At 44.0% G+C, this 18,246-nt stretch overlaps 1 protein-coding gene across 1 annotated transcript in view; it reads left to right on the top strand.

Annotated features, from left to right (window-relative positions):
• Window positions 1–18,246, top strand: part of Rnf121 (ring finger protein 121) — a 53,862-nt gene that overhangs the window by 21,739 nt on the left and 13,877 nt on the right. The window contains exons 3-5 of the mRNA XM_055623167.1: window positions 1,238–1,379; window positions 14,241–14,395; window positions 17,969–18,076. Coding sequence (XP_055479142.1) covers window positions 1,238–1,379; window positions 14,241–14,395; window positions 17,969–18,076 — 405 coding nt within the window. The remainder of the gene's footprint in view (window positions 1–1,237; window positions 1,380–14,240; window positions 14,396–17,968; window positions 18,077–18,246) is intronic.

Genomic DNA, 18,246 nt, shown 5'->3' with positions numbered 1-18,246 from the left:
CAGAGTTCTCTCTTGAGTTCTGTGTGAGTTTGAGAGCAGCCTGATCTACAAAGCAAGTCCAGGACAGCCAAGGCTACACAGGGAAACCGTGCTTTGAAACAAAACAAACAAAAAGCTGTAGATAGGTACATTTTTGTTTCATTGTGAAACATATATGTATGTTTTTAGCAAGATCTCACATATATGTTTTAGAAAGGCTAGCTTATACTTCCAGAGTGTTGAGATTAAAGATGTGTGCTATGCCCAGCTCATCTCTCTTTCCTATACACCTAGACCAGAAAATGCCAGCTTTAGATTAATAAAATGTTTCCAGATGTGCTGTCTGGTTGTCTGTTTACTGAACTTCCAGAGCCCTTGAAGAGGCTGTTTATGTGATACTGATGATGAAGACATGTTGCCTTAGCACAGACTTGAAGCAGTTCAGTTTTTAGCCTTCAGTACTAAGCTCTTTAGCCCTGGCAAAGAGGTATGATAAATAAAGCAAGCATTGCTGGGCATGGTGGTGGACACCTTTAATCCCAGCACTTGGGAGGTAGAGGCAGGCAGACCTCTGTGAGTTCAAGGCCAGCCTGGTCTACAAAGCAAGTTACAGGACAGTCAGAGCTACACAGAGAAACCTTGTCTCAAAAAACCAAACCAAACCAAACCAAACAAACCAAAAAAACTACTCTAGAATCAGCACGCTTACAATGGTAGCGGTGTGATAAATACTGAGTCTACCTAAGGCTTTATGGTTATAACCTCTACTTTCTCCTTCTAGTGACAGGCTGAAATGGGGTTAAAATGACACAAGCCTCTCCGGGCATTTCCTTCCTGACCCAAGAGAGGCTTCTTCTTTTTCTGCCACGGGGTCAAGCACTGCATCATCTATCGCTGACGTAGCTGTGCTTTGTAGCTGGAACCTGGGGAGCCTCTGTTTCAGTCCATGTCCGTTTCCCCAGGCCTGGGTCTTAGCTCCTAGGGTTCAGGGCACCCTGCAGTTGGCACAGTGGCACACACCCTCAGTTCCAGCCCTCAGGAGGCAGAGGCAGGCAGACCCCGAGTCCGAGGCCAGCCCGGCCTACAGAGTGAGCCCTGGGACCGCCCGGTCTTTGCAGAGCCTGTCTCAAAACAGACAGACAGACAGATAAAATCCAGGCTGCGCTCTGAGCTGCGGCTGGAAGCTGCTGCAGGGAGCGCGGCTCCCTCACCAGCACACCATCCCTCTATTGACTCGCCCTATCTGCTTGCCTTCCAGGGTCGAACATGCACGCATGCATGCCAAACATCGTGGCCACGAAGCCATGCACGCTGAAATGGTCCTCATCCTCATTGCTACCTTGGTGGTAGCCCAGCTGCTCCTGGTACAGTGGAAACAGCGGCACCCCCGTTCTTACAATGTAAGCCACGTCTCACTTTTAAAAATGTTCTTTGAGACAGACTCTCCTGTCACTCGGGAAGGCTTTGAATTTACTATGTACATAAGGATGACTTTGAACTCCTGATCTTCCTGTCTTTACCTCGAAAGTACTAGGATTACAGGAGTGTGTCACCCCACCCGGCACCTCTCACTTTTCAGTAATCAAGAGACGCTTTGTAAGTGACCAGGGCTCTGCCTGACCCAGAGGACATATAGGCAGGTAAAAATAGTAGCAATGAATTTTCCATATGGAATGATAAGTAGTTTGTGGGGTGTGCATATGTGTGTCTCTGAGGGGCAAGTGATTTGGTACAGGAAAACATGAGATTCCTTTTTTTTTTTTCTTTTTTTTTTTTTTGATTGCTTTGAGACAAGGTCTCACTGTTTGCTCTGGCTGTCCTACAACTCACTAAGTAGACCAGAGTAGCCTTGAACTTACAGAGGTCTGCCTTCCTGTCTCTGCCTCCCAAATGCTGGGATTAAAGGCATGTATCACCACTTCCAACCCAACATGAGACTACTTTTATGGCCAGAAAAAGTTGATACTTTCTTTTAAATATTGTGAGACAGATACATGAAGGAAATATCAGTAAACGTTTATTTGGAAGGGAGATCACTTGACAAGGAAAGCCAACGCTAGTCTTATGAGAAGGAGGTAAATTCCATTAATCTGTATGCCAAAATTAAGTAAACAAAAAGGCAGTGAAAAAGGTAAAGAAAAAAGACATGACATAGAGAAGACAAATAGCTAAGTGTCATAGGTGAGTTCTTTCTTACTAGTATTGAAACTTAATTCTGGATAGGTTAAAGTCTCCTAGTTAAAGCTGGAGACTGGCAAATTGGAGTAAAAAAATCCCATAATTCATCAACATGCTGCGTGTATAAGTCTCATCTTAGATAGACAAAAAAATGGAAAGTAAAAGGATGGGAAAAATATTCCATGAAAATGATAGCCAAAAGAAGGGTGGAGCACATAACTTCAAGACCAGCCTATTCTAAATACTTTGAGGGCAGCCAGGACTACAGAATGAGACACTGTCTAATGAAAACAAAGAAAGAGGACCAAAGTTTAGTTTATAGCATCCGAATTGGGTGGTTTACAGCCACTTATATCTCCAGGTCCATGGGACCTGACACCTTCCTTTGGCCTTTGCAGGCACCTAAACATGTGTGCCCATTCCCTTCTCCCAACCCCACATATACATGTAATTAAAAATAAATTTTGTTTGTTTGTTTGTTTTTAAGACAGTGTTTCTCTGTGCTGGCTGTCCTGGAATTTGCTCTGTAGACTAAACTGGCCTCAAACTCACAGAGATCCTCCTGCCTCTGCCTCCCCAAATGCTTGTAATTAAAGGCATGCACCCCCACACCTGGCTTATTTTGTATAATTTTTATATGTTGATGTTTTGGGGTTTTTGAGAGTCTGATGTAAAGTAGACTGGTCTCAAGAGGCTTGTTGTTCATTGAGGCTGGCCTTGAATGCCCTGATCCTTCATATTGTTGGGATTACAGGTGTGTTATGCCTGAATGTTTGGAAATATGTCTATTCAAGTTCTTTTCACATTTTAAATTGTCTCTGTGTTGATGAACTGTATGAATTACTAAATCTGAATTCCAATCCATTAACATATGTTGTTTGCATCCTCCAGGATTATCCTTTCACTTTTAAAAAAATTATTTTAGTTTATGTACTTTGGTGTTTTGCCTGCATGTGTGTCTGTGTGAGGGTGTCAGATCCCCCAGAACTGGAATTGCAAACAGTTATGAGCTGCTGTGTAGGTGCTGGGAATTGAACCAGGATCCTCTGGTAGAACAGCCACTGAACCATCTCTCCAGCCCCTTGTCACCTTCTTAATAGTGTCCTTTGATGTATACGCATTTATTATTTTGATGAGGGGTAGCTTTTTTCTTTTGTTGTTTATACTTTTAGTGACATACCTAAGATTCTGTTGCCAACAGACAATTAGGAAGATATATGTGTATTTGTGTGTATGCTTGTGTTTGTTTGCATGTGCCTGTGTGTTGAGACCAGATGTCAGGTGTCTTCTTCAGTTTCATTCCACCTTATCTTTGAGACCTGTTTTTCTCTACTGAACCTGGAATTAGGTTAGACTAACTGGTCAGCAAGCTGGGGTCTGCCTGCCTCCACCTCCCGGGTGCTGGGGTTGCAGGTGTGTGTTAGCACATCCTGCCTCCTTTATTTTATCTTAGCTCAGTTTGGATTTTTGTAAATGATGCGAGATAAGAGTTTTAGTTTATTCTTCCATCTGATATCTAGTTATCTCAGCATCTTTCTTGAACAGAATTCTTTGATCATTGTGTGGTTGTGGGACTCTTCAAAAATCAGATGAGCATCTAGGAGAGGTGGCACACCTCTGCACTATTCCAGCACTTGGGCAGGTAAAGCAGAAGTTAATAATGAATTTGAGGCCTGAGGTACAGACCAAGACCAGGCTTTAATAATAATAACAAATGTCCATAGATACTAAGATTTATTTGTGTGTGTGTGTGTGTGTGTGTGTGTGTGTGTGTGTGCGCGCGCGCGCGCACACTCCACATGCTCCCAAACATAGAAACCTGGGGGTGACACCTTGCACTTGTAATCCAGGCGGTGGAGAGGCAGGTGTAGTGCGAACACTTTTCATCTCAGCACTCGGGAGGCAGACAGATGGCTCGAAGCTCGAAGCCAGCCTGCTCTATAAAGCAAGCTCCAGGACAGCCAGGCTACACAGAGGGGTTCTGTCTCAAAGCCACAGCCTGCTGTAGACAGATGTAATTCTGATAAGCATGAACAACATTTTCATAGGTCTACTGCATATACACCCTCTGATCAAAGCACTGAAAATGAATAAAGTAGCCTGATAATTGCATTGAAGCAACACTGGCCACCAAAGCCCTTTACACTGAGTGCTGGTGAGAGCCAGAGCCCTCAGTAAACACAGCACACATTGTTACTCTTCAACTTCATCTTTTAAAAGGCTGTATAAAAGTATCGATTGAATACTGCTCTGTATGCTACAGTCTACAGTTAGGTACTTTATATCTTTAATGAAATATAATTTATGATTTATAATTTCATTCAGGAAGAAAAATTTTTCCCAGTGGGCGAAAAATTAAAATCTTTTTTTTTTTTTTTTAATAGGTTTAGATGAAATTAGCTCATGTTTTAGTGCTGGGCAAATTGTCTGTTTATAGCCTGTCAGTTCTTGGTGAAAGTAATTGTGGTGCTAGTGATGCGTGCCTTAAAAACCTGCTTGTTATTTTACAGTTAACTGTAAGCACTGAGTCCATATGCAAAGGACATGAAGTAACAAAATCAGTATCTGAGGATTTAAAAAAATAAAAATAAAAAACAGGTGGCCTAGGTAGTAGCACACACCTTTAATCCCAGCAGAGGCAGGCAGACCTCTGAGTTCAAGACCAGTCTGGTCTGCAGAGTGAGTTCCGGGACAGCTGGAACTACACAGAGAAGCCCTGTTTCAACAAAACGAACAAACAAAAAAACAAAACCAAAACAGTGGATGGTGCTTGAGTAGTGACGTCAGAGGTTGTCCTCTGGGCAACGTGTGTGTGTGCGTACTCACATACACATTAAAAACGGCAAGAATGCTAAAACCCAAGATTAGGATATTGGTTACCTTGGATGACAGCGAGGTGTGAGGCTAGAAAAGAAGACATAGCTAAACATGAGTAATTTTTAGTTGTTTCACTCTGTTCACGAGTAGTTTCAGTGGATGAGTACTGACTGAAAAGGGTAACCAATAGAGACACATGGCAACTACATACATGACATTGTCTTTGGAATGAAAGAGAATTGAAATGACTTCCTGCAAGGTGCCTGGGTAAGGAAACACAGTGAGGCTATTGTTGAAGTAGCCATGGGAGCTTTCAGAAAGAAGTGTCTATAGCCAGAGAATGATGTTGCTGGCGGATGAGGCTGTTTCTCTCCCGCCGCACGATTTTGCTCTTCACTGGTACAGGTTGTCCGTCCAGCCCTGTGACTCCCGAGTGGAAAAACGCTAGTCCTGTTTTCCTAAAAGAGCGTTTGTACCAGGGACGATTGGCATTTTACACCAGTTCATTCTTTGTGAGGTGAGGAGGGTTGCACTGTGCGTCACAGAATGTCAGGTTCTCTAGAGTAACAACTTACAGAATGTCTCTCTCTCTCTTCAACAGTAACCTCAGTGTATGTGGGTGTGGGTGTGCGTGTGTAAAGGGGACTTATGAAATGGATTACAGGCTGTCGTCCAGCTAATTCAACAATGGAATCCAGTAGTTGTTAAGTCCACAGGACTGGATGTCTCAGCTGGTCTGCAGTGCGCACTGGAATCTGGAAGAATGGCCTTGCTATTCAGGGTGAGAGCAGACAGCAAAGAGCAAAAGCTTCCTTCTTCCATGTCCTTCCTTCTGCTCCAGCAGAAGGCATGGCCCAGATTACAGGTGGGTCTTCCCACTTCAAAAGGTCAGAATTAAACCTCGCATCAAAGTTCCAGATTAGAAGTGGATTTTAACTAAGCAAAAATCTCTCACAAGTCTACTCAGCCATTTTGGGTTTCAGTAAATTCCAGATGTAGCCAAGTTGCTAACCAAGAATAGCCATCACATCAGGTGTCCTCTGGCTAGGCACACCAGCACCTTTCAGAAGACGTCCACGTTTGTCTCTAGGTTTTGCACGTGCTCCCTGGGAAGCACAGGTCCCTGATGAGACTCTCTGCTCTTACCTCACGTGCAGGGATGCCGCCCACTGATCTCTAACTTAGGTGCTCTCAGGGTCACTTGCTGTCTGTAGTTGAGGAACTCAAATCTTGTTTCTCATGGTCAAAGAAGAGTTAGCTCAAATTAACTTATTTGAAACAGGGTATGTTTCTAGTTTTTAAATTTCAGATATGTTATTTCCAGCAACAGTAAAAATACCTTAAATTGCTTAGAGTGTACACTTGATAGCCATTGCCCAAAAAAGGATTTTCTTGGCTACACGTGCACTATGCGTTTCGCTGGTGAGAGGCAAGGTCCAACACTACAAAGCGGAAGTGCTGTGAGGACGGGCATGGCTCAGTGGAAGAGTGCTGGCTTAGCATGTACAAAGCTGTGGGTTTAATGCTTGTTAAAGACAGATTCCAACACATTGGACTAGTGAGGTGGCTGTGTGAGTACAGGCTCCTGAACTTAGACCTGATGACCCAAGTTTGATCTCTGTACCTAGAAGGTGGCTGGAGAGAACCCAGCCCTCTGACCTCTATATATGCACAGACAGTCAGCCTGTGCGCTTTCTCTCTCCCTCGCCCTTCCTCCCTTTTTCCCCTTTTCCTTCCTTCCCTATCCCTTCTCCTCCTCTTTCCCTCCTTCTTCTCTCCTTCCCTCTCTTCTTCTCCCCATCTCATACATACTAAATAAAAATAATAAAGCATTCTAAGAAAGAATAGCCAAACTGCAATATAAGACAGGAATTTTTATCCATTTTTCAGACTACTAAGCAGTCAAGCGGAATTTGAAGTGATTTGTTGGGAAGTGATTTGTTTTGTTGTTTGTTTTTTTGAGACAGGGTTTGTAGACCAGGCTGGCCTCAAACTCACAGATAATCTGCCTGTCTTCACCTCCTGAGCACCAGGGTTAAGGGTGTGCCACCACATCCAGCCTTGAGGATATGACTGTTAAGATTGTATGTTTGTAGTCCAGGCTGGCCTTTAACTCACTGTGTAAAGCTGATCTTGAACGCCTGATCCTCCTGCCTTTTACCCTTCCAGGTGCTGGGTTACTAGTGTATGCCACTGTATTCAGCCTTGAAACCTGATTCTTCTTTCTCTTTCATTGTTTTATGTGTGTGGTTGTTTTGCCTACATTTGTGCCTGTGCACCACTTGCTTCAGAGACCAGAAGAACTCCAGGCCCCCTGGAACTGGAGTTCTAGACAGTTGTGAGCCACTATGTGGGTGCTGGGAATTGAACATGGGTCCTCCAGACGAGAAGCCAGTGATTTTGACAGCTGAACCATCCTTCTAGCCCCTCTTTGTGTGTGTGTGTGTGTGTGTGTGTATGTGTGTGTGTGTGCGCGCGCGTGCGTGCATGTATAATACTAATACTCTTTAATTACTAAATTTTATGTGTATTAGTGTTTTACTGTCATGTATGTGCATCACGTGTCCATGGAGGCCGGAAGAGGGCACCCGATCCCCTGGAACTGGAGTTAGAGGCAGTTGTGAGCTTCCATGTGGATTGTGGGAACCAAACCTAGGTCCTCTGCAAAAGTAGTAAGTGCTCTTAATTTTTGAGCCATCTCTCCAGCCCCAAAAACTGGTTCTTAATAGTTTTTTTCTCAAAAGCCTTAGGAAATTATTATCTCTGACCTGCCATAGTCGTTTCTGCTTTTAGGTCTCCTGAGTTTCTCTCCTTAATGACTGCCTGAGCCCTTTCCTTGGATCTCAAGTACTTTTACAAGCCCCATTTTGTCAGTCATTTCACCATTTAACCACCCCTGCCTTTCAGGGTTCCTCTACAAACTCAGAATGATGGCAGGGAGGCTGCTAGGGAGACAGAAGATGGATTGGAAACCTACTCCAGGTCAGACTTGCTTTGGTTTCTGTGTAGCTTAGTTTTCATCATCAATTCAGATTCTAATATTATTTAATCCTTAGCTCCCTCAGGGATGTTAGGGGAAATGAGAAGTTTATACCTGGAAAAGTATCTGTCCTATTTTTAAACATCTCCAAGGAGAAGCTTTCATCATTTCTGTCTGTTACCATATATAGTTTGTTTTCAAGCCCCACCCTGAACAGCTGCTACTTCCCGGGTGGATGAGCATCAGACTCTCCTACCTGGAACTCTGCAAAATAATGCAGATTTCCCCTTTAGACTTAGGCTTTAAGAAGATTACTTGGAGGCGAGGCATGGCGGTACACATCCCTTTAATCCCAGCAGGTGGGTCTCTGGGCCTCTTGAGGTCCAGGCTAGGACAGCCAGGGTTGTTATATAGTTAAAACTCGTCTTAAAAAAAAAAAAAAAAATTCACTTGGATCCCATTTCTATGAGAAAAGAAAATGTAGAAAAAACTTCCAGCCTCCTTGCAAGCTGTCTTCAATGATAGGCTCGTTTCTCACTTTTTCCTCAAAGGCTGCTTACCAACATGCCGTGTTCATGGACCTGAAATACTCACAGTCCCTTTTGTTTCTGGACTTAGGAGGCCATAAAAATCAGATAGTGCCCTGTTGGGAAGCTTTTATTGGTTTCTCCACTTTGAGTGCAGTGCTTCTCTCCCGTACTTTGTGGACTGCCAGGGCTTATGTCATTGTAGAATTTATTTTGAACAGGTTGAGTTTATGTTTTTCTTCAATAGACCTAAGTCCTTGAGGCTTTATTATTCATGTTGAGTCCCCAGTCCTTAACATGTTGTCCAGTGTTGGTTAAATGGCCGCTTGACTAATTCTTATTTGGAGAGGGGCCAGCTTGGGAAAGAAGCTATAGTTCTAAGTAAGATACCAGTCCTAGGACACTGGTAGTAAATTTAGCACCTCTCTAAAAGACAAAATCTGGACCCAGAGACAAGAGGGACACAAGCGCTTGTCTGGTTAGTAGCATATGTTAGTGAAGTGGTGGTTGTCCCTGGAAATGAAGGTGGCTGTTTGCTAGAGGTGCAGTAGGAAGAAACTGCCAACTGCATCTCTGCCTGTAGACTATTCTAGCAAAGAATCGTCTTGCCAAGTCATAGAAATGACTGGATACATCTGCATATTGGGCCTGTAGATAACTTTTTAGTGGCCAGCCTTTCTTGGGTCCTCTTCCAAGCTTGATATCCAGTGTTTTGGTTTTTTGTTTTTTTTGTTTTTCAGCTGCTTTTACAGGATTCTGTTCCAGATGTTTTATAACCCTGATGGCTCTTATGGTCATGCTTCGTTAAGACAGTGTTTTTGTGTATTTAGTGAGATGACAGTGACGAGCAGAGAGCTCTTATTCTGGGTATGCTTTTAGTTAGGCAGCCTGAGGTTGCCATGGCTTTTTGGCAGTAGCTTTGACAACTGAAACCCTTCAATATGTTTTCCATGAGCTGCTCTTAAATCAGTCTTTTTCCATCCGCTGCTGGGGCAGTCTGAGAGGTTTCTTTGCTTCATGTTACGCTTATTGGTTCATGGAATGTTCCATATAGAACCCTAGAAATGTCTTTGTTCATTCTAGGTTTTGTTTGTTTTTTTTGTATTTCCATATTGATTGGCTGCATGTTTGTTCTGCCCTAAGCTATATGCTATCCATAATTTAGTAAGCAGGTCCTTTGTGCTTTCACCTCTTAGAGAAATCTCCCCCAGCTAGTTCCTGTCCACATTGCTGCATCTTTCCTCTGAACATTTTTGTTGCTACTGTAGCTCTGCATAGCTGCCTAGTTCCTGTATTGGAAGAGAGATCAGGGCAAAGATTTCTGTTATTTTGTACAGACACAAGTGTTTATTTTATAAACTGTTGAACTCAGTATGTCTCAATAAACATTGTTACCAGATGGCACAAAAGGCCCTTCCATCCCCAAGATTGCTATTAAAATGTTTTTCCTAATGAAGGTTAAATACAGGAGCCAGGAGAAGTGGCTCAGCAGTTGTTGCTCCTAGGACTGACATGGTGGCTTATAGCCATCTATAACTCCAGTTCCAGGGGATCCAACCCCTCCTTCTCACCTCCTTAGCTACCACGCATACACATATGCATTCAGGCAAAACACTCATATACATAAGCACAAAGAATTTTTTAAAAATTAAGATGAAGTGTAAACTTATTTACTAAACAAGAGCCTGGGGATGCTCAGCAGGCGAGAGTGCTACCAACCCAGTAACTTGAGTTCAACCCTTTGACGTCATATGGTAGAAGAGATTTGTAGATTTTCGTTTCTTAATTCTTTCACTAGCTTTGTCCACAACCTATTCAGTTCCTTTGTTTGGCAGAATTGTACAAAATACATGGTATCCACTACTACTGAGGTTGTTTTTTTGTTTTGTTTTGTTTTACTGCCTCTAATATGTTTGTATTGATTTTTTTTTTTTCTCGTGGTCCCTTGTCCTATACTTTGTGTGAAAAAACATGTATTTTATGACACATTTTAAAAATTAAGTTTATTTATGTATTATGAACCAAGCCCCCTCCCTCTTCTCCTCTTGGTCCTACCCTCCCACCTTCTTCTCCCATCCTCCCCTGTCCTCAAAAGGAGAGCTCCCCCCCATATCAGCCCACCCCAGCACATCAGGTCATATAAGGGCCGAGTGCATCCTCTTGCACTGAGGCTAGGCAAGGGAGCCCAGCTGGGGAAAGGGATCCACAAGCAGGCCACAGAGTCCATGTCAGAAACAGCTCCTGCTCCACCTGCTAGGGACCCCCATGAAGACCAAGCTGCCCATCAGTTACATATGTTTAGGGGATCTAGGTCCAGACCATGCGTGCTCTTTGGTTGGTGCTTCAGTCTCTGTGAGCCCCTATGGACCTAAGTTAGTTGGCTCTGTTGGTCTTCTTGTGGAGTTCTCATCCCCTCCAGTTCCTTCTATCCTTTCCCCCTACTCTTTCACAAGACTCCCCAAGCTCTGCCCCATGTTTGGCTGTGGGTGTCAGCATCTGTTTCAGTCTGCTGCTGGGTGCAGCCTCTCAGAGGACAGTTATGCTAGACTTCTGTCTGCGTGCATAGCAGAGTATTATTAACAGTGTCATTAACAGGGTTAGTTTTCTACTGTGGGGTGGGTCTCAGGTGGGCCAGTCATTGGTTGCACATTTCCCCCAATTTCTGCACCTTCTTTATCCCTGAGCTTCTTGTAGGTAGGGTAAATTTTGGCTGGAAGGTTTTGTGGGTGGGATTCCTCCACTGGGAATCCTGCCTGGCTAGAAGGTGGCCACTTCAGTCTCCATGTCCCCCACTGCTAAGGGTCTCAGTTAGAGTCACCCTCATATCCTCCCTGTCACAGGTCTCCAGCTTGTCTCAGAGATGTCCCCCCCCCCTTGGTTTCCCTTCTCTCTCCCAGCCCTGTCACCTCCGCCCCTGTTCTACCGACCTGTGATCCCTACCTTTTATGAAACACTGTAGTGTAGTGCATATTCTGCAAAATTTAGAGAAAAACCCTGATTCAGTGATTAACAGTGCCCCCCCCCAATTCAGTTAAACAACAGTGGTGCTGTTTTTCCTGTGTGGACTTTGGCCTTTTGTTGACCCTAAATTCAGTTTTATTGTGAACCCAGCTACTACGACTGTTTTTTTCTTGACAGGGTTTTTATTTTATTTTGCTTTGTTTTTTTCTTCCTCCCTACTTCTACAGTTTCTAGCTAGGTGGCGGTGGTGCATGTTTTCAGTCTCATCACTCAGGAAAGTGGATCTCTTGAGTTTGAGACCAGCCTGATCTACAGAGAGCGTTCTAAGACAGCCAGGGGTACACAGAGAAACCCTATCTCAGTGAAGGAAAAAAAAAGTTTTAAAATAAATTTCTATATTTCAAGAGAAAAAAAAAATAAAGTAAAAATTTACCTTGACTTCTGAAAGCAGCCTGTTTGTTTTTTTTTTTTCCAAAGATTTATTTATTTATTTTATGAATATGAGTGTTTTGTTTTCATACACACCAGAAGAGGGCACCAGGTCTCATTACACATGGTCATGAGCCACCATGTGGTTGCTGGGGAATTGAACTCAGGACCATCTGGAAGAGCAGCCAGTGCTCTTAACCTCTGAGCCATCTCTCCAGCCCCAGCCTGTTTTTTGTTGTTGTTGTTGTTGTTTTAAAATACAACATCCCAGTTTTTCAAAAAGCTAAAAGGAGCTCAGGAATTCCTGTTCTTTTTTGCAGAAGATAATGTATCCAGATCTTTTGATTCGATTCTTTGCTAATTTTGGCTTACTGTTTTGTAAGCAATCTCAGTGAACCTATTAAAGCAAGCAATGTGCCTGGGCATGGTGGTACATACCTTTAATCCTGACACTTGGGAGGCAGAGACAGGCAGATCTCTGGATCTCTGTGAGTTTGAGACTAGCCTGATTACCAAGCAAGTTCCAGGACAGCCAAGGCTCCACAGAGAAACCCTGTCTCAAAAAAAGGCAAGCAGGGTAAAGCACAAAGGCTCTTCTCTGTTTTTAGTCCGAGTCCAGCTTTTCAGCCTCTAGTTTTCAGAGTGCTTCGCTGCAGGGTCAGTTGTGGGCTCTAGTGCAGTAGAACTGAGACTCAGGTTGTATGCTGCACTTACTAGCCAATAGTGGGCACCCTCGGGCCCACCAAACAGAAAACTCACAGTGAGTCAGTGCTCACGACCTCATCCCCTATACTCAGGGTTGAGCCTCGATTCTCACACACACTAGGCATGCACTTTACCCCTGAACTGTGTTGCTGCCTCCTCTGTCTTCACCTGAATCACATAAGGCAGGGACTTGGGGAGGTGGCTCAGTGGGTAAATATTTGCAAGGCAAGCATGAAGACCTGACTTTGGATCCCTCGTATCTAAGTAGAAGTCAAGAGTGCCAAATTGCTTCTAAAACCCCAAAGCTGGGGGTGGAGACAAGTGGACCCCTGAGGCTCACTGACTAATCTAGACAAAAAAAGGGAGTTCATTGACCCTGTATCAAAGACTGAGGCAGAGGGGAAGATAGGGGAAGATACTGCATGTCAGTCTTCGCCTTCCTACATGCTCATGCACAGGTAATACCCCTGCACACATCTGTGCCTATGTCACATATGTACACATGAAGGTGATAAGAATGAAGCTTTAATGTGTAGGAAAATGTCTGAAGGGGCAGGAACAATAAATAAATAATTAAATACAAACAAAAAATAATTCCCCACAAACAAAAACCAACTACATATTTTCTGAGCACAAAACACTGTGTGTGAGTGGTAGCTATTAGGTAAACTGGAAGCTCCGTGCTGCGCTGCCCACTGTAGCAGCTACCAGTCTTGTGGCTTTTGAGTGCTTGAAATGTGCTGTTAATACACATCCAATTTCAAAGTCAAAAAAAGGTAAAATAGTAATGATTTTAGTATTTTGCTGTTGGGGACACGTCTCCTGGGTAGTTAGTTCACTGTGCTTCATGTGCAGGGCCCTGGGTTCACTGCCTTGGCACAGAAATGTGCCTCTCCATTAGGGAATTTTACTTCAGTCTAGTCTTACTCTGCTTTTAATTTATTTGTTCGCATTTATTGGTACGGATTGTGTACTAATTCCCTGGCATTGCATTGTGTAAATAGATGACTGTGGCCTAGTCACTACCCAGAAATGAATTCAAAGCCTGTCTCCTGCAGATAAGCACTGAGGTGACAGTGGAAAAGAAGAGGCTTTGGGGCACTAGGAATTCAGACCTAATTTTGGTTAGAAAGGAGACCAAAGGCTTCAGAGATCTTGAAAGGCTGGAAGGGAGGCAAGAAGGCTATTGTAGCCCAAGGGGAACAACTTGACTTAGAAGTATAGAGAATGAAACCAGTTGGTCCGACCGTAGGTATCTTCTTTCATTTTTCCTCATGGGTGCCGGCAAACTAGCAGAGAAGTTGGAGAAGCTGGGCAAGAGATAGCAAGAGCTCAGTGGAAAGCAGAGGCTTATGTGTGGGCTACAGTTTAATGAAGGATAAAGTCAGCCTAGTGCCAGCTTGGTAATTTATCACACTACTAGAAACACATTTACACAAACTGAAATGTGACCAGGCGTGCTGGCAAATGTCTTTAATCTCAGCACTTGGGGGGCAGAGGCAGACAGATCTATGTGTGTTCCAAGCCAGCTAGGGCTACCTAGTTGAGACCTGTTTCAGAGCAACAAAATTGGAAGTGTGAGAAGATGAAGCTAAACAGGAACACTCTGGACAGGGCCTACAGAGGGAGCCGGCAGAGCTGAAGTGCTTGTGTTTGTGTTTCAGATGGTGACCCTCTTTCAGATGTGGGTTGTTCCCCTCTATTTCACAGTGAAGCTGCATTGGTGGAGGTTCTTGGTGATCTGGGTCTTCTTCTCTGCTGTCACAGCCTTTGTCACCTTCCGAGCCACACGGAAACCTCTGGTGCAGACAACCCCCAGGTGAGAACATAGGCAGAGGAGAGGCCTGGGGTGCCTTCTCCTTTTTTATTTTATTTATGCTTGAGTTGCACCTCCTGTGTGTCTGTGTGGGGGTGTCAGATCCTCAGGAGCAGTTGTGAACTGCCGTGTGGGTGCTGGGATTTGAATCCCGAGCCCTTTGGTAGTGCGCTTAACTGCTGAGCCGTCTCTCCAGCCCCACGAGTTATTTTTTAAAATGTTACGTGTTTGAATGTTGCCTACGTGTATATAAGTGTACCACTTGCCTGCATCTTCTGCCCACAGAGGCCAGAAGAGGGCTTTAGATCCCCAGAACTGGAGTTTCAGATTCTTGTGAACTGCTGTGTAGGAACCAAACTTGGGTGTCCTGCAAGGACAGCAAATGTTTTTAATCCCTGAGCCATCTCTCTAGCCCTCAAGCCTAGGTTTCTTGAAGCAAATGTGTTGGAAAGCATGGGAAAAAGATGGGTTTAGAATGATAAACAAAAAGCCCCCCCCCCTTTTTTTTTGTCTGCCAAATGAGCTGGTACAGGGCCTCTCTAAAATAAGCTGATTGGGAGACCCACTACCCTAGCCACGGGTTCAGAATTTTAAATATTTCCCTATCCTTCACTTGATGATCTGCATCAAGATCTGTTGGTGTTAAGAAAAACACAAAACAAACAAGCCTTTGAGATCATGGTCTCATTTTAAGTATCCTTCTCTTTTGTGAAGCCTTCTCTGATCTCCGAATTAGATTTTTCGTTGTATTTTCTGTAGAACCCATCACAATTTACAATTAGATGTTATTTTAGGTATCTGTCTCCCTGGCTAAACTTTGAGGTCAGGGCCCCATCCACTGTGCCAGGCACTGTGTATCCAGGCTTTGCCTCGGGGTCTGGCACACACTAGCTCACTCTGAATTTTTGTTGAATGAATGAATATCAATAATGAATAGCACTTTCTTCTTATGTAATAGAGCTCTATAATTCTTTGTTTTAGCCAAATGTGTTTTTTGTTTAATCCTCCCAAGCAGCTTGTGAGGTCACTTAAGATCCATGCCTGACAGAAAAAGATATTTTTCTCCATTCATTCATTCATTCATTCATTCATTCATTCATTCATTCATTCATTCAACAAGCACCTGCTATGTGCCAGGCCCTTTGCTGAGCGCTGGGGATACAGAGCCGCATAAGACATGGTCCCTGCCCTCAAGGAGTGCTCGGTTTAGTGGAGGAGAGGGTCGGGAAAGCGCCTGTTGCTATGCATTTGGTGCGTGCTGTGAGAGGTGTGCACGGGCTCAGGCCTGCAGGGGTGCTGGCTGGTCTCATCCAGTCTCCCAGCTGGCAGGTTGCTCTTGTACTTCATATGTTCTGTTTGCTGCACACCTTTCTCTGACCTGAGTTCACTGTGAGAGTGAGGATGATGGTGACCCAGGAGCCTCTCCCTGACACACCTCTAGGCCCTCAGAGTAGGCACAGAATCTAATGCCAAGTAGATACGGAGTTGGAATGTGTGGCATTATAACTTGTGAACTTGGGATCTTACCTTTCCAAGCCTTGAATTTTCATCCCTGAAAATATGACAAATGCTCAACTTCATATACAGTGATTTTTCAAGATAAAGCATGCTATCGCATGTGAGTGACTAAGGAGACATGATTGTGAGTTGGCGGTCAGCGTTGGACAGCTTAGATTACACATAGGTGGTTCAGCCAGTAAAGCTGCTTCTTGGTCACCTAAGGTCACCTAAGCCTGCTGTCCATCTTGATCCCCAGAACCCAAGTCAAGGTAGGAGAGAAGCCACTCCACAAAGTTGCCCTCTGCCCTCCACATATGTGCCACACACATGCATGAAGTTACAAGTGGCAAGCAGTATTAATGTCTAGCTAAAATGGTTGAGATATTGTTAGTAATATGGAAGGTTGTTTTATAGTAGTAAATAACATTGATGGTGCTTCCAAGTTTTATAAATGACCTCATTTATTCATCTAACTTTAATGAATATATTACAAGAAATAGGCTCTTACACCACAGTGAGAAAGGAAGTTTGCTTTTTCCCATTTATGCAAAGAAGTGAACTTATTTCAGAAACATGATTTGACTTATCTAGGTTTACTTAGCAAATAAAAGCTTACTAATCCAAGATAAGTATTAGAAGACCTAAAATTCCATGTCTTTTTTGCTGTCTCTTTCCCTTCCAGCTGTGTGTGGTTTTTCTGTGCAACACTACAAAATGGTTGGGGCCTTTGCCTAGCCTGAGAAACCTGCTTAGCCAGAGCAGGGAAGCAGAGGCTGGAACCTAAGTGTCCATCCTGGGTTCTAGCAGTAAGTTAGCTCTTGGGACCAAAGAAAGCTTGGGCTAGTTACTCAAGCAAATTACTAAACTGCTCATTTGTTGTCTCAGACAGGATGATTAGTGACTGTCTGGGTTAGGGTTTCTGTCGTGATGAAATACCTTGACCAAAGCAAGCTGAGGAGGAAAGGATTTATTTGGCTTGTACTTCTGCATCCCTGTTCATCACTGAAGAAACTCAAACAGGGCAAAAACCTGGAGTCAGGAGCTGATGCAGAGGCCATGGAGGGGTGCTGCTTACCAGCTTGCTCCCCATGGTTTGCTCAGCCTGCTTTCTTATAGAGCCCAGGACCACCAGCCCAGGGATGGCCCCACCCACAGTGGGCTGGTCTTTCCCGGAACAATTAATAATCAAGAAAAATGCCCTACTGCTGATCTTCTGGAGGGATTTTCTCAATGAGGAGCTCTCTTCTCTGATGACTGTAGGGTGTCAGTTTGACAAAATACTATCCAGCACAGTGACTCCTGGAATTAGGGACCACCTGCAGCATTTACAGAGCTCTGGCTTTTACAGACACTCCTCTCTCCGTCCTGACCCCAGCTGGAGTTCACCACCCAGATTCCACATTGCTCATCACTGAGTTCTGGGGTATACCTTCTGCATACCCTCAAGGATGTGAAAAAACCTACTTTGCATCACCAGCGTAAAGCATACACATTAATTCAGGGTACTATAGGAGTATCTTTCTCATTTCTTCTCCAAAGAAATATGTCATTACAGAAGCAAATTCATGGGACACCCTGCTAGTATTAGTGGCCTATGGACAGGAGCAAAGCTGCAGTGACTGGCCAAACTTCTGGTACAGAAGCCTGCAGCCACTGCTGTCTGATTCGCCTGCCCCCTTGTCCTTGTTCTGTCGGGAACAGCAAGCCTTTGCATGTTGTGTTCTCGTGGCTCTTAGTTTTTTTACTTCCTGGCCCAACTAACCTAAATCAGAGAGGGCAGAGACTGCTTAGGTCAGCTGTGACTTTTATTTGCTTGAGACTGAAACTTATTTTTTGAGGTCTCTTTTCTTGGCCCAGGTCCAGGAAGATACAAAGCATTCTTGGGTATAATAATTTCGGAGCATTTCTGCAGTTGAGGATATGAACACCTTTTGACAGTAACTGTTGCCCAAGAAACCTGAGCACTGAACCTGATGTCCCATTGATGTGGGAAGGGGAGTTTCTGGTGATTGAGTGGCTCCTGAGGCTAGCAGTCTAAGCCAGCTGTACTAATTTTATTTTATCTCCTTCCTCTAGGTTGGTTTATAAATGGTTCCTGCTAATCTATAAAATCAGCTATGCCACTGGCATTGTTGGCTACATGGCTGTCATGTTTACCCTCTTTGGTCTTAACTTACTATTCAAGTGAGTAACCCTTTGCTTTTACATTTTTCTGGTGTTTGGGGAGGAATGGCTGGTGTTAAAAAAGAGAACCTGGGACCAAGTAGCAGCCCTCTGTGCTGCTTTGCTGGCAGCAAACATGGAATGTCTGAATGTAGACAAAGGCAAGAATCCCAAATCATGATTACATTTCC

This window comes from Psammomys obesus, unplaced genomic scaffold, assembly GCF_907164565.1.
Source record: "Psammomys obesus unplaced genomic scaffold, mPsaObe1.curated_primary_1811, whole genome shotgun sequence".
NCBI classification, from domain to species: domain Eukaryota; kingdom Metazoa; phylum Chordata; class Mammalia; order Rodentia; family Muridae; genus Psammomys; species Psammomys obesus.
This window is presented reverse-complemented; position numbering and strand designations above follow the sequence as displayed.